The sequence below is a fragment of the Ascidia mentula genome, chromosome 8, assembly GCF_947561715.1.
Source record: "Ascidia mentula chromosome 8, kaAscMent1.1, whole genome shotgun sequence".
Taxonomy (NCBI): Eukaryota; Metazoa; Chordata; class Ascidiacea; order Phlebobranchia; family Ascidiidae; genus Ascidia; species Ascidia mentula.
This window is the reverse complement of record NC_138573.1, coordinates 17885578-17901051: the sequence shown is the minus strand read 5'-3', so window position 1 is coordinate 17901051 and position 15474 is coordinate 17885578. Positions and strand designations below refer to the sequence as shown.

The 15474-nt window shown below is 40.0% G+C and overlaps 4 protein-coding genes and 2 non-coding genes across 7 annotated transcripts in view; 5 read left to right on the top strand and 1 right to left on the bottom strand.

Moving 5' to 3' along the window:
• The window catches only part of LOC145912533 (uncharacterized), a 52196-nt gene that overhangs the window by 18742 nt on the left and 17980 nt on the right, over nucleotides 1–15474 (top strand). The gene's annotated exons all lie outside the window — the stretch shown is intronic.
• LOC145912160 (uncharacterized) lies at nucleotides 453–3313 on the bottom strand. The gene is made up of 2 exons (XM_082999570.1): nucleotides 2055–3313; nucleotides 453–489 (listed from the first exon to the last, which is right to left on the bottom strand). Exons 1-2 carry the CDS (start codon nucleotides 3311–3313, stop codon nucleotides 453–455), a joined length of 1296 nt encoding a protein of 431 aa, XP_082855696.1.
• On the top strand, nucleotides 903–974 carry Trnae-uuc (transfer RNA glutamic acid (anticodon UUC)). Its single transcript has one exon. It is a non-coding gene; the product is annotated as a tRNA-Glu (tRNA).
• On the top strand, nucleotides 980–1050 carry Trnag-gcc (transfer RNA glycine (anticodon GCC)). The gene has a single exon. It is a non-coding gene; the product is annotated as a tRNA-Gly (tRNA).
• On the top strand, nucleotides 3519–5822 carry LOC145912159 (uncharacterized). The gene has a single exon (XM_082999569.1). It carries the CDS (start codon nucleotides 3519–3521, stop codon nucleotides 5820–5822), a length of 2304 nt encoding a protein of 767 aa, XP_082855695.1.
• On the top strand, nucleotides 6580–15400 carry LOC145912761 (putative methyltransferase NSUN7). Of its 2 annotated transcripts, XM_083000345.1 has the most exons (16): nucleotides 6581–7121; nucleotides 7272–7342; nucleotides 7798–7940; nucleotides 8146–8377; nucleotides 8435–8493; nucleotides 8564–8734; nucleotides 9136–9248; nucleotides 9317–9500; nucleotides 10708–10835; nucleotides 11136–11347; nucleotides 11631–11882; nucleotides 12173–12459; nucleotides 12953–13071; nucleotides 13425–13624; nucleotides 14335–14480; nucleotides 14856–15400. In XM_083000345.1, exons 1-16 carry the CDS (start codon nucleotides 7099–7101, stop codon nucleotides 14916–14918), a joined length of 2403 nt encoding a protein of 800 aa, XP_082856471.1. In that variant the 5' UTR covers nucleotides 6581–7098; the 3' UTR covers nucleotides 14919–15400. The 2 variants fall into 2 exon arrangements, with proteins under 2 accessions (XP_082856472.1, XP_082856471.1); XM_083000346.1 differs by lacking the exon at nucleotides 14335–14480 and having other exon boundaries at nucleotides 6580–7121.

Below are 15474 nucleotides of genomic sequence, written 5' to 3'. Positions count from 1 at the left end.
ATATGAGTGTTTGGTTTTTGGTGGACCAAAGTCATTACAATTATACTCTTTGAGTTTGTATCAATAAAATCAAGCGTAGTCTGAAACTGTTGAATATTATGTGTGAATATTGTGATTTTAACCCAAGCATCCAGGAAACCCAAATAGAGTGACAGGCGATTAGCATCAGTCCAGCTTTTTATTTTAAAAACAAAAATAATAATTTCTCCTGGGACATCATCGGTTGAAAAAAATATCATCAAAATCCAACTCAAAGCTGAGCGTAACGATTAGAGGTTGGCTAAGGAAAAACAATTGATGAAAATAGTATTTACAGTTTAATTTCGATTACTGTAGTTTAGTAGCCGAGGCCTATTCTAACGTCATTGATCTTCCCGGAAAAACAGCAGTGTCCCCTTCTGTTTCACAAAGGACAGAGACGTGGAAGAGTCGAAACAGTTTATATGAGGGTTTCAGTGCATCAGGATTTTGCCTGACACTTTCGGAAATCTGCGTCATGTAGAAATGGCAAAAGGGTCCAAAACGTAAGGGATTATGCCTTTATTAGTAATTGACGATGACTATGGAATTTAGGCAATTTTCAGCAGTTGCCTTATCTAGTTAATCAGATATTGTAACACTAGCGAACATAAATGTAAGTAATAAATATGCCTTTAATGTAACCAGAGACTACCAAATACTTGTAGTCTCTGATGTAACTATCAGTATAATGTCGGAAATACGTTACGTCAAAGCACGAGGCCAACACCACCCTTGTACAAGACACAAGTATTCGTGAACAATTGAACTCCGAAATCACTAAACATATATAAATACTTAACAAAATATAAGTGTGCTTCAACTTCTTACGAACGCCAGGCGACGCGGCAATATAGCAGCAATGTGAAACCAATACTTACGTCTCCTACATGGTCTAGTGGTTAGGATTCCTGGCTTTCACCCAGGCGGCCCGGGTTCGATTCCCGGTGTAGGAACAGTTGCATTGGTGGTTCAGTGGTAGAATCCTCGCCTGCCACGCGGGGGGCCCGGGTTCGATTCCCGGCCAATGCAATCTTTTAATTTTTTCTATCTTTTTAAGTTGTATGCTTAGCAACACTTCATCTCAGCAACACACAAATATTAATACAAATTAAGTGAAGAAAAATACCACAAATCTTACGCCTGGTGGTACATCATTTACTTTAAAAATTACAAAACGCGAATTTAATCAAATCCTGCAGGGGTCACAAAACAAGTTAAATAATGCATGATACGATAATTACCTATGTTGAGAATATTCTTATCTTCGGATCTGCAACGATGGTCGCAAAAGGCAGCGCTAAACTAAACTTTTGTCTGTGATAGATTTGGTCCGTGGACCTCACTTTAAAGATTATTGTACATTTTAATTGCTCTGTGTCAACATGATCGGCTTCTTGTCATCTTCTTCAGTATTATCATATTCTAAGATGCAGCTAGCCTACCTTCTTTTTTAAATCTGTTTATTCCTTGTGAATCCAAATAGTTGTACAATTAGCATTGCATCGAGTCTCGTGGTAAACTATAGAATCAATATACTGCTATTTTTGTTGCCAGGCATACTAATTAATCAGAATTGCTCTTCTGGCACTTAGTTTCTAACGTGTTTATTGGAAACCAACGTTTCGTCTGCCATCCGGCGAGACTTCTTCAGGGTTATGTCAACAGTAAAGCATCACGCACATAAAACACTAAAAACGTAGGAAAAACGCAGGAAAAACACAAGGAAAAAGGAATAGATAACACTGGCACCGCTTGCATCGTCACGTGAACCAGGGCGTAACATTTACAACAAGTTGTTGTATACAGCAGGAAAATATACGCATTGCTCCTTATCGTTTATGCAATTGTCGTTTTTATGGATGTGGAGCGTCTCCAGGAACAGACGTTTTGTATGATCGTCCTCCATCTCTAGGATTTGCACGTCATCAAAGTTAACTCGGTGGCCGAGTGTGGCAGCGTGTTTTGCCAGTGCTGTCCTCTGGCTGTTCTTCGCTGCAACGTCGCGGCGATGCTCTTTTAACCGAGTCTGTAACCTTCTCCCTGTCTCGCCGATGTACGCTCCACCGCAGTCCTTGCACGGAATGTAATAGACAACGCCTTTTGGTTGGACCGTGCCCTTCTCGATAGGATGAGACAACATCCTGCCCAGTGTTCTGTGTGGCTTAGTGTAGACCGCAATACCATAGTCCAACATCATACGCCTTAGCGTGTCTGTTAGAACCGGAACATATGGCAAAACGATCGTACCGGTAGTTGGCGCTGTTTCTTGTGGCTTGACCGCAGGCTTTCTTCTAAACATCCATGACGGATACAGATGTTTCCGCAGTACCTTCTTTATGAACTTCACCTCTTTATCACGGTCTTCTTCTCGGGAAACCAGAGCCTCGGCTCTATCCATCAGCGACCGCACTACCGCTGTCTTGTGCTGTATCGGATGTGCCGACTTAAACGACAAGTACCGATTGGTGTGCGTCGGCTTTCGATACACACGAGTGCTGATCAAACCTTTCTCATCACGGATAACCTCTGTATCTAAAAACGGTAATTTACCACCACTTTCCTTTTCTAAAGTGAATTTGATTGAATCTTCCACATGGTTAATGTGGGTAAGGAACAACTGGAGCTGTGCTTCGTCAACGATGGCGAAGGTGTCGTCGACATATCGCTTCCAGTAACGAGGAGGATGCGCAAAAGTGGCGAGTGCCTTATCCTCAATTGTTTCCATTACAATGTTCGCCACTACCACAGAGATGGGAGAACCCATCGCCGTACCAAACACCTGTTGGTAAAACACACCACGAAAGGAAAAATAGGTGGCGTTCAAACATAATTTCAGCCCTTGTGCGATGTCCTCACAGGATAGCAACGTGCGTTGCTCAAGGTTACTGTCATCCTCTAAGCGTGCCATGACATTAGTAACAGCTACCGATATTGGCACATTGGTGAAAAGAGACACGACGTCAAAGGACACCATACATTCACCATCCGCTATTGTCAAATCCCTCACTTCGGCTGCAAATTCACGTGAGTTTTTAACGTGATGTGGGCTGTTCCCAACCAAAGGGGAAATAATCCTTGCTATAAATTTGGCGAGCAGTTTTTCTTTTATGCGCAGTTTCAAAAAACGAAACCCACAAGATCGCATAATGTCTCTTCCTTCTTTAGATGCCATAGGTGATCTAAACCTTAGACTTGGTGGTAATATTTTCTCTCTGAGACAAGAGTGATTGTGATGCAAATGAACCTTGCTGCTTGCGACGCCAAAATTGAGTCGCACAAACCTTCGAGCCATTCTTAAGGCATGAGACCCATACAAGTCTCTTATTACAACAAATATACTGCTATTTTTGTTGCCAGGCATACTAATTAATCAGAATTGCTCTTCTGGCAATTAGTTTCTAACGTGTTTATTGGAAACCAACGTTTACCATGGAAACAGATTTTGGCTTCTGTTGAGAAAGGCCTGGTTGGACTTGTATGGGTCTCATGCCTTAAGAATGGCTCGAAGGTTTGTGCGACTCAATTTTGGCGTCGCAAGCAGCAAGGTTCATTTGCATCACAATCACTCTTGTCTCAGAGAGAAAATATTACCACCAAGTCTAAGGTTTAGATCACCTATGGCATCTAAAGAAGGAAGAGACATTATGCGATCTTGTGGGTTTCGTTTTTTGAAACTGCGCATAAAAGATGCACATTCGCGCATTAAAAACAATACGCATGAGCTGAGCGGAATTACAGAGAGGTTAAGGAAAGACCTTGACATGACTGTGTTTTCTTCACTAAAGTCTTACGTGGAGGAAGGCACATTACGAATTGTGACGTCAGGAAGAAAAAAGTGCGAAGAAAAACTCGGTATGTGGCGTGAAAAAAGGAAGGAATTAACGGTAAAGGGCTGCGTTACCAACTTGTCAGACCATGAGCTCACACCAGAACAGCATGGTGTTTTGTCGCTAGGTATGAATTTTGCCATCACACCTAACGTGATACCATGGAAACAGATTTTGGCTTCTGTTAAGAAAGGCCTGGTTGGACCGCCCGCGCATATAAAATCACTTCTGCAGGGCAAAGTTGTTGGCTGTATTCGTAGCCACAGTGGCCACAATACCGTTGGCTCTAACACCCCTAGGTCATATTTGTCGGCTGCACGAGAACTTCGCAACAACCAGAATATCGTCATATTGCGTGCCGACAAGGGCAATCGAACGGTGGTCATGAACCGTTCCGAATATAACACTAAACTGCTGGAACTTTTAAGTGACGCAAAAACTTACAAAAAGTTGTCCAGAAACCCGACCCTGTCTTTAGAACGAAAGATAAACCGCTTCATCGGTTACTTACACAGGGAGCGTGAGGCGTTATCTGTTGGTGAGTTTCGACAGCTGCATTGCACAGACGGTAGGACGCCCGAATTGTACGGGCTTCCCAAGGTCCACAAGCCAGGCGTACCCCTCAGACCCATTGTTTCCTTTATCGGGTCCCCGTCTTATATGCTCGCCAAATTTATAGCAAGGATTATTTCCCCTTTGGTTGGGAACAGCCCACATCACGTTAAAAACTCACGTGAATTTGCAGCCGAAGTGAGGGATTTGACAATAGCGGATGGTGAATGTATGGTGTCCTTTGAAGTCGTGTCTCTTTTCACCAATGTGCCAATATCGGTAGCTGTTACTAATGTCATGGCACGCTTAGAGGATGACAGTAACCTTGAGCAACGCACGTTGCTATCCTGTGAGGACATCGCACAAGGGCTGAAATTATGTTTGAACGCCACCTATTTTTCCTTTCGTGGTGTGTTTTACCAACAGGTGTTTGGTACGGCGATGGGTTCTCCCATCTCTGTGGTAGTGGCGAACATTGTAATGGAAACAATTGAGGATAAGGCACTCGCCACTTTTGCGCATCCTCCTCGTTACTGGAAGCGATATGTCGACGACACCTTCGCCATCGTTGACGAAGCACAGCTCCAGTTGTTCCTTACCCACATTAACCATGTGGAAGATTCAATCAAATTCACTTTAGAAAAGGAAAGTGGTGGTAAATTACCGTTTTTAGATACAGAGGTTATCCGTGATGAGAAAGGTTTGATCAGCACTCGTGTGTATCGAAAGCCGACGCACACCAATCGGTACTTGTCGTTTAAGTCGGCACATCCGATACAGCACAAGACAGCGGTAGTGCGGTCGCTGATGGATAGAGCCGTGGCTCTGGTTTCCCGAGAAGAAGACCGTGATAAAGAGGTGAAGTTCATAAAGAAGGTACTGCGGAAACATCTGTATCCGTCATGGATGTTTAGAAGAAAGCCTGCGGTCAAGCCACAAGAAACAGCGCCAACTACCGGTACGATCGTTTTGCCATATGTTCCGGTTCTAACAGACACGCTAAGGCGTATGATGTTGGACTATGGTATTGCGGTCTACACTAAGCCACACAGAACACTGGGCAGGATGTTGTCTCATCCTATCGAGAAGGGCACGGTCCAACCAAAAGGCGTTGTCTATTACATTCCGTGCAAGGACTGCGGTGGAGCGTACATCGGCGAGACAGGGAGAAGGTTACAGACTCGGTTAAAAGAGCATCGCCGCGACGTTGCAGCGAAGAACAGCCAGAGGACAGCACTGGCAAAACACGCTGCCACACTCGGCCACCGAGTTAACTTTGATGACGTGCAAATCCTAGAGATGGAGGACGATCATACAAAACGTCTGTTCCTAGAGACGCTCCACATCCATAAATACGACAATTGCATAAACGATAAGGAGCAATGCGTATATTTTCCTGCTGTATACAACAACTTGTTGTAAATGTTACGCCCCGCTACACACCTGGTTCACGTGACGATGCAAGCGGTGCCAGTGTTATCTATTCCTTTTTCCTTGTGTTTTTCCTGCGTTTTTCCTACGTTTTTAGTGTTTTATGTGCGTGATGCTTTCTGTTGACATAACCCTGAAGAAGTCTCGCCGGATGGCAGACGAAACGTTGGTTTCCAATAAACACGTTAGAAACTAAGTGCCAGAAGAGCAATTCTGATTAATATAGAATCAATGAACGACAAACAAACCGTTGTAGATCTAACGAACCAATCGCACCTTTTTCTGATTCTGACAAAAAGAAAATTAGGTAACTGGTAAGTTCTCAAACAAATTCTGCAAGAAATGGCGGCAACGTTAATTTTACGGATGATGGTAAAGCGAAAAAAAAAGATATTTGTTATGCATGCATTTTGTTACCAACGTTAATTAAGTATCGTTCTGTATGAAAGAAAAATAAAATATATGTTTTGTGACTTACATTGCTGTTTTCGAGAAAAAGCGCGGTGAATCATAAAAATAATATGCCTTGTGGTTTCCAAGGCGAATGTACGCGAATGACGTCACGTTTGTTGTGAGAAGTCGGCACGAAGGGAGAGGTTTTAAATTACGTCGGAGGCCGATCAGAAAAGAGGTACGTATTGTTGTGGGTTCTTTTGTTACTTGCTTTGTCTACGTGCGCGCTAATTTCAAAATATTTTTCTTTGCCACCATTTGCGTAAATATGTTTTCCATTTTATTTGACAGAAAATACCTTTTTCACGAAATCCATTCATAGTGCAATGACACTGATATGTATTAATCACTTGCAAAGTTATTGACAGCATAACGCAACAGCTAACATGATGCAGGAAGTGTAGAATTTCATTTGAAATGTTATACTATTATAAGTTACCGATCAACTTCAGTGCTTTTTTGTGGTAATACAATTGGTAGCATCAGACTGTTGTCCTTTGTTCTTGTTGGAACTCCTAATCAAAAAAGTTTTGCTTGCTAGTGGTAAGGGTAAAAAACAGATTCTCTTGTAAGTCTAGTGCATATTTATCGCAAAATTTTCTGTAAGATGAAGTTGAGATCAATGTGTTAAGGAAAGAAAACATGGAAAAAAACTTGTATGAAGGAGGCTAGAATAAAGAAGAGCTAAGATGATTAAAACAGTGAAAAGAAGAAGTGGGCATGCCAACATTGGCAGGCGGTTAGATAATTGTTACATTTCCATGCAGTTTATAAGTATTGAATTTAGTTTTAGAGAGAAAACTACTGCTGAAAAATGCCTGATTTATTAAAAATCATGTAAGTTTTTTCTTTTATGTTTATTGACATGTAGAAGAGAAATTATAACATGCCTGGATGCAACACAATATGAGTTAGCTGTTCGTTTTTGTTTTGTTGTAGGTAAATTTTTTTGTTTATTCGCAATAACAATGCCTTTTTTGTTTTTAGTCACCGAGGTGTGCGCACCTCTGGTTCAATTACATCAAGTGAAATTTCCATTGGAGAAAACGATAAAGACAGTAAGTTAGTGGCAAATATTTGATACACTTTTCTCCTATCAAACTAATTGTACCTTGTTGGTTGTGTGTATTTACATTGGTTTTAAACGCTCTTTGTTAAACTGCTTGCGTAAACAGCACACTTACCAGTAGCACTCAACTTACGTCACACATGGCACATGTTACACCAGTTTATGTTGTTATGCACCTTTCCACAAACACTTTCTTTTCATGAATCACCGCGGTAAGCCACAGTGAAACCACTTCACTAAACTCAAGTACTTTGGAGTATGCTTTTTGAATGGTCCTTTACTGGACACTGGTGTCACAAGAGATTTAAGTACTGACCATCTGCATTCCAGTTTTAACAGTCAAGTAAAAAAAAAACATTTTAACCTGCAAAATACAAATTTTTGTCACAGATGCCAAAAGTTGTCATAGTATGATTTTTGAACACCAACTATTTATGTTTGTAGAAATCCCGTCACAAAAACTAATATTTTCAACGGACAAAGTTTTTTGGTCCACTGAAAACCCAAGAACTCATCACAGCGACACAACGGTTTTCAGCTCACCATTTGGCAAAATGCCACAATGGATGACAATGCAAGGCATGGAGGTATTTCCAAGTGACCCAAGTCAAAACTAAAATCCTAAACAAAAACAAATTCTCAGCTCAAATGGATCTTTCATACTGAGAATACTGCTATGTATGGAATTTTGTTAGCAGCTATTTTAATAAAATTGAATTTGGTTAGATAGTATTAAAACACATTTCCCTACCTGATATTCTTCTAACATCTGCAATGCACAATATGTTTCAGTATCAACGTCGTGCTCGGAGCATTCCAGACTTTTTGTCTGGCGGCCATTATGGATATCAATATCAGGTGTATGTGTCTGCAGCAGAAATATTTGAACGATTGGCAATACGCAAAGTCAGTGGAGAGTGCTTGGTGCAGTACACTCCTATAGAGTTACTGACTGGACAACCGCTGTTTGAAACTCAAAAAATAAAGCAGCAGGCCTATGAATTGGCCTATGAAACACTGAAATGTAAGCATTGTTAATTTTTTCTGAGCATTGCTTTTCATATCATGCACTTATTTTTAGACCAAGAACTTCTGGAAGAGATTCTAATGGATAGTGGATACTTCTTTTCCCATCCTACTGTAAGTTCAAAACTTTTATGAACGATTGTGAAGACAAGTAAATCACTGGGGGAAATAATGGTGTTGATAGGCTGATGACACCACAGCTCTTGTGGTGGTGATGCTGTTTGACTTTCTCAACCGAAAATGGGCACCCAGATGTAGAATTATTGGAGAAAAAATAGTAAAAGATGTCATGGATGTGGAGGAGAGTCTCATGGATCACAGAATCAGACTGGCTGCTGCTCTTGCTAGATGCCGGGTATGTCCGATTATTAAAGTTGTGTGAAAAAATACATGTAAAAATGTTTGATTTACAAATATTTTCTTCTGTAAACTGTTAAATTCCCCCAACAAAACGCTAAGTGAAAGCTCTTCAATGACAAGTGCATTTAGAGAACCCTTGTGATGTAACCACAATTGTCCATTGTTTTGCCTCAAAAGTGTGTCAAGATCCCCTTGTTAACCCGTAATGAGTGTGACTGGTTTTTAAGAGACATTTAAGTACTAATTTTAGGGCTATTAAACGTTATTTTTATTGTAAGTAAGGCTGATGATTGGAAAATCTTAACTTTTTTACACCCTTGTTTGCCCTAGTAATCAAAAAAATGGCTTAAATTGCATGAGCTATTTAATTCACTGGACCCCCTTTTCGATTTTAAGGTAAAAAATCAGTCTCTATCCATTGATTATATCCTCCCTGAGTCAGTAAGGGAACAGGAAAAGTGTGCTTCTACCTTGCCACAATATGCATGGGTGAACACAGCTAAAACAAGGTAATGTGTGTGAAAGAATGGCAGGATTCGTTTAACACGAATAAATTCACACCAACACTTTCATGCAGTGTGCACCATGTGTTGAAGGAGCTACAGGATAATAGTTTTGTTGAGGCAGAAGAAGAACTTCCACCCCGTGGAAAGTTTTACAAGATTGACACTCACTGTGATGACATCCTACTATTTCCAAGAGATCAAAAAGAAGTACTCAAATGCTTGGGAGTATGTACTAAAGGCCTTGTAGTTTTGCAGGTAAGTGTTAGTTACATTTAAGTTTAAATAAGGTAACAACCAAAGCAAAAATAATTTTTACAAGCATGTTTTCGTGAAGCACAAGGTTCTGCTAGCTGGTTGTAGTTTTTTTTTTCTTAAAGTTGTGTGAAATGTTGTTACTGAGGTCCTTGTAAGCAAAGTTTAATATTGTAAAAGTATAAATTAGTGCCAGGTCAATTTTTTTTTAACATTACTGTTAACCAAGTTTATTATCCGGCCGCCACCAAACCAATGGGAACATTTTATGCATTAGAAGAGCAACTTATATTAGTGTAATTTAAACCTGAACGAAGATTGTGTGTTCCACTACTATTGACACAGGGTTGCTTGGCTTAAATAACCATGTGCAGAGCTCTCAGATAAGTGTTCTAGTGCTTGTCCAAGTCATCCATCAACCACTGTACAAATATTCATAATGTCTGCTGTGTTGACTTACTCTTTGTGAGGTCACAATGCCATTCCCTTCTTATGTTCACAGAGTTCTTTGTCAGGCCTTACTAAAACAAACAAGTTGTTTTCATACACATGGATTTTGCCATAATAAATTCTGCTTGTTTTAGGCGTTAAAATCACTTTTTCATTTTGAAATAGAACCTTGTGCAAAAGTGTTTCTTCCTTACTGGGACACAGTTTAAATTATGTGTTTGCCATAAACTTTATTCCTTTGAGAAGCACTATTACTTTCAATTCCCTTCACATGTCACTGCTTGTGAAACTAAATTAATTCCTGGTTTGCAGTTTCATGTATGGCAAGTGTGCATTTCACGGAACTTTGTGTTTTGCAATTCAGCTTTAACAACTGACCAAACGTCTACATATTAATGTTGTGCCCAAAGCAATCGTAACAATTCACAGTGTTATGTACACACGATAGGTCCTACACAAAGTATTGAACAAACAGCTTAAAGCACTACAATCCTCTTTAATAAAGATCTGTTTATTGTGGATTGCATGCATTTCTAATTTATGAGCTTGTAATTTTGGTGTGTACAAATATTCTGTTAAAGCAAGTAACATATTTTAGTTTATCCACGAAAGATTAAACGTCTAGACATGCTTAATGACAAATTATACATTTCCAATGGATTATGGTAGTATGCAAGAAATCTGAACAGTGTATGTTTATTATTTTTGCATTGTGGTACCAGATTTGTTTGGTCATTTATGCCTTCCATATTTCCTGCAGGACAAAACCAGCAGCTTGGCTGTTTGTTCGGTTGCAGCTTTGCTTACTGAGGATTCAGAATGTGATCTGATCCACACTGATGTCTTGTCTGGTCTGACCACAGCCCACTTGGCAATGTATCTTCACAAGTAAGGCTATAAGCAGTTTACATCCTCATATAACATGCCATACTTAAACCTGACTTTACAATTGTTCTTCAAAGAATATTTTTGACAACTGTCTAGGTATTTGTTTCTTTTCTTCCCCTTTTAGTTGTTGTAATACCTGTGTAAAAAGAAGCTATTTGTATTTGTTGCATGGCTAAAAATTCTTAATGTTGTTCATCAGAACTTTATTGTGTTTGTGTTGATTGCTAGGCAGTTACCAACCTTAAAGTTTTAAAATATAAAGAAGTGCTTTTACTAATTTTAAAAAACGTTTCAATGCAGCTACACCAAGAAGAAGATGGATGCTAAGGAGCTGATGTACGGAAGTCACGTGACCAGGTTTCGGACCGGCATAGCAACGAGCAGTGACGACACGCAATCTGAGAGCAGTTCGGACGAAGGAATGCGACGACCCACCGTGTTCGCATTTGGAGTGAGAAGCGAGAGTCACCGAGAGCAGCTCAACCAACTGCTGAAGCTTTTGGACCTCAAAAGTGAGTTAGCATCTGCAGTGACATACACATATGTTTCATACGTAGGCTAAGTGACAAATGTCAAAAACTAACTAAAGGCTTTGATTAATGGATATGACCTTTGGACATCCACAAGGTCGTTTTGTTTAAGTTCATTATTCAATTTAAACTTATATTTTGTAATTTATATTTGTGAGAAACATGAACTTGTTTTGGGTAGTGGGTATATGACCTCAGAATATCCACAAGGTCGTTTTGTAGAATTCAAAAACATTTTTTTAAATGACTTTTGTATCAACCACAGACGTTAAGCTTCTAAGCGAGAAGTTCGAGAACGTGGACGTGAAAAGAGATCCGCGTTTCGGTGCGGTCAAGGTCATATTGGTGACCCCGCAGTGCACAAGGACGGCGGTTGCGAATCCTATTGACTTCATGTTGAATGAGGGCGACAGCGAAAACTACTCGGTGCTAAGAGATCTCTCCCACGGAGAAAGACACAATCACGCCACTGAATCGGGGAAGTCCCACCTGGAGACCCTGAGAACTGCGCTGAAATGTAAGAATTTACTGGGAAGTTTATGTTGAAAAAATGTAACAAAACTGTTTATTCAAGTTGGTTTTGCTTCAGTTTTCACTGTGTCGACCAACTTAAACGCTGAACTTCACCTTTTTAATATTACATCTATTCGGTCCATGAAGCATTCAAGACTTTACCAAATTTAGCCATCAAAAACTTCACTTTATCGTAACAACGCCAAAAGTTTTTACTTTTTTTTTGTGATCAACGCCTCGAAATCCACCTCAGTAATAGGATTTTACTTTATTAACTCTGTACCTTATATGTAGTCCCCGACATTCAAGCTGTGGTGTACGCAACACGAAGCGTTCACCCCGCTGAGAACGAACAACCCGTGAACAGCGCTATCAAGTGGCAGCGCGAGACAATGGAGGGGGTCAAACCTTTCCGGGTGTGTCCCCCCACTCTCCCACTGACGTCAAACGACATCAAAGAGGGTGAAAAGGAGGTCATGGTTGTGAGAGGTTACCGATCTCAATCACTCAAGCAAAAATTTCTGCGAATGAAACAGTCACCCGATATGAACGGATGCTTCATCGCTGTTCTTACTAGAGAGGTGAGTCGATAAATTATAAGTGCAGAGGTTTCCAGCCCAGTGCACTCCGGGCCATATTTGACCTGCAAAGATTTCCGAAATGACTAAACTTTAGCATCTAATGTATTTGCAAACTGCTTGTGGCCCTTCTTCAAAGAAGGTTGGACGTCCGTGCTATGGAAGTTTCCGTTATACTTACGACTTAACCTAACGTTTATCGGTAAATTTTCATCCATTTTGACACTAAATAATTTGTTTGGAAATATATTACTGGTTACGAAACCCAATCCATATGACCGTATTTTTAACTCTATTGGAGTTCGACGTACCAACAGTAAAATGATATTCAACTTTTGGCGTTAGACAATACTATAGCTCCACATCTTACTTAACTTCAAATATAGTTCGTAGTTAAGTAAGATGTGAAACTATGGTACAGTCTGTCTCCAAACGTGCGACACCACAACCGAAATAGTTTCAGCATTTGTTTAACCCCTAACAATGTTTGTATTAGATCGATCCGAACGACCCATCTGCAGTACGAGACATCCTTAAACGGGCAGCTTTACAAGGACTGATTCTCCCTGTGTCAAAAAAGCCAGAGGAAAATATACGAGCGAAATCACCGCCACAGTAAGTTTGAAACTGTACTTTGAATCGTTTTTTCGGTACAGGTCATGGAGATTATTTACATATTATACTCTACAACATGTTGTGGGGCAGACATGGGAGAGCTGCGGCCCACGTCCCAAATCTGGCCCGTTTGTTCCTCGCAAAATTGTTCAAATACTGCTACTTTACGTAATTTTACTATTGTTTTACTTTTCAGTTGCAGTAATAGGTTCAATTCACTGTATAGTGTAATATTCTTTCTCCATTTCATGTCATGTCCATTGGACCTCCCGGAGAATTTGTATAACTTCCGACCCATGAACAGAAAAGTGGAATAATGATGAAAAACCATAATATGCGATAAACTGTTACAGGGCTGTGGTCGAATCCATAGACGAACACCGTCCAGTCGAGAAAGTGAAACGACACAAAAGCAAAGTGGCTTTCGGCAAGAAAGTGAAATCTTCAACTGGTTCCAACGCACAGAAACACCGGAAGTCAGATGTGAAAGTTGTGGAATCGGTTGACGTTGAAAAAATGCTCGAAAATTACAAGAAGGAATCTGCCTTGAAAGGTGATTGCTCGGATTGTATGTTGGTACACATTTACCAGTATTCATTTATATATAATAAGGCATGGAAGTTATGAAAGCATGTGGTTCGGTAGATCTACGAATCTGGTTTATTCCTGTTTGATCTTGATTGTAGAATAGCCGTGTCCCGAGTATAGGGGCAAGTTACATAGACCAACGAAATGTCGTTGGGATAAAAATTACTTTGTCGAATCTGAAGTGCAACAAACGGTGGCTAATCTGCACAAGTATTACTTAAAATTGTAAAATGGGGGAACACATATATTTTGTTCAACAAATTTGACAGCAAAAGTTGGAAACTCCGGGTATAGGAGAAACCTACAGCGATTGGGAATTTTCCTGTTATAACATTCTCAGACAATGTAGTAAACAACTTTTTGGGAGGGTTGTAATGGCCAAACAACCTTATAAGGGGTGTTTAATCAGTGGCTTGGGAATCTTTTACAAAGGAGTATGGAAAGTTGAATTCCATTTGTAACAATATGTAAATAATAGGTCTATGTGGCATCGCAAACTAGAGTCATAACGTTTTACGTGGGTTATAGCCTACATTTGGGTCCTCTTTTTGTAAAGATTTAAAGGTAGGATATATTGATTTTCAAAAATATTCTTTACAAAAATGCGTAGTGTGACATTTGCATCCCACAGAAATTTTGCATTTGTGCATGTGAGTCTCAATAAACCTTTTGCAGCCGCCAAATCGGGTGATGTCAACCAAGTTAACATCAACATTGAATTCCACAATCCTACTTCACTCCGGTTTTCGGAAACCCTTTTATCCCCTGGTAGTGGACAATCACACTCCACGGCTGCCAAACCAAACGCAGTGAACACGCAGGTATGAACTGCATGGAAACACACTCGGTGCATTTTGATTTGTATTAGTGGGAATGTAAAGGTTAGAAATTGTTACGTTGTAAGCATGCTGTAGCAATTGCACCTCCTAGCCAATGTGGAATTTCCGAAACACTGGTTAAAGAAGGATCAAAATGGTTGAACGACAAACCACATTGACAACTTCCACAGAAAAACTGTGACTGACGTGGAAATTCAAAGGATTTCCGGATTTATTCTCCTGAAATACTTGTCAATCAAACGTCTTGCAGCGTAGTTCAGTCCCTTTGTATAAAGACAGTTTTGGGAACGTGTCTAACATCGGGACTGCATTTACTACTGCGCAATCCCGGTTTTTTCATGCAATTGTTGTTTTCAGATGAACGCGGATGTGGAGATGATGCTGCAGCAGATGTCCAGCCCTAAAGGCGAGAGGACATAAACAACATATACCCCGTGTACTGCTTGATAATATGATATGCGCCTTGTTATTTCATGTGTATGCATTTTTAGTTACCACTGTGTTGTTGCTGAAACGTTCCAACAGTGCTTTACATTTAGTTCAGTGAACGTACAACAGTAGAAGTTCATCCTATAGTAGTGATTTTGCGTTGTTCAAAAAACGTACACATTTTACACCTTTTTGACACATGACACTGTAAAGCAATCTTTCCGTCTTTCCTTTGTAGTGCTTTCGTTTTCAAAACGTTTGCAGGGATTATAAGGCTGGTTAAGCAGAGTTATTGCAATGTAATTTTTTGTTACGCTGCTTTAAGCAATTGCTCCATTCCTTCTTTCACACAATATGTGCCCCCTATTAAGAAGATGTTCATAACCATAGTTTTGTTAGCAAGTTCGTTGTACATTGAAGTTTCTTTTGTTGGTTGCATTTATTTGACGTGTAATACATATATGACAGAGGTATGTGTGTTTCCTTTTTGACTATACAATGTTATAGCAACTTTGGTTTTGACTTATTGTTTTACTGCAGGTCAAAT

What these genes read in the sequence shown, in the direction of transcription:
- LOC145912160 (XM_082999570.1), bottom strand. Translation starts at nt 3,313, where the DNA reads ATGGCTCGAAGGTTTGTGCGACTCAATTTTGGCGTCGCAAGCAGCAAG. An exon ending in ATCGGCGAGACAGGGAGAAG is followed by an intron (nt 490 to 2,054) that starts GTTACAGACTCG and finishes TACATGACGCAG; the next exon opens with ATTTCCGAAAGTGTCAGGCA.
- LOC145912159 (XM_082999569.1), top strand. Translation starts at nt 3,519, where the DNA reads ATGGCTCGAAGGTTTGTGCGACTCAATTTTGGCGTCGCAAGCAGCAAG.
- LOC145912761 (XM_083000345.1), top strand. Translation starts at nt 7,099, where the DNA reads ATGCCTGATTTATTAAAAATCAT. An exon ending in ACTTCTTTTCCCATCCTACT is followed by an intron (nt 8,494 to 8,563) that starts GTAAGTTCAAAA and finishes TGGTGTTGATAG; the next exon opens with GCTGATGACACCACAGCTCT. An exon ending in CAAACGCAGTGAACACGCAG is followed by an intron (nt 14,481 to 14,855) that starts GTATGAACTGCA and finishes TGTTGTTTTCAG; the next exon opens with ATGAACGCGGATGTGGAGAT.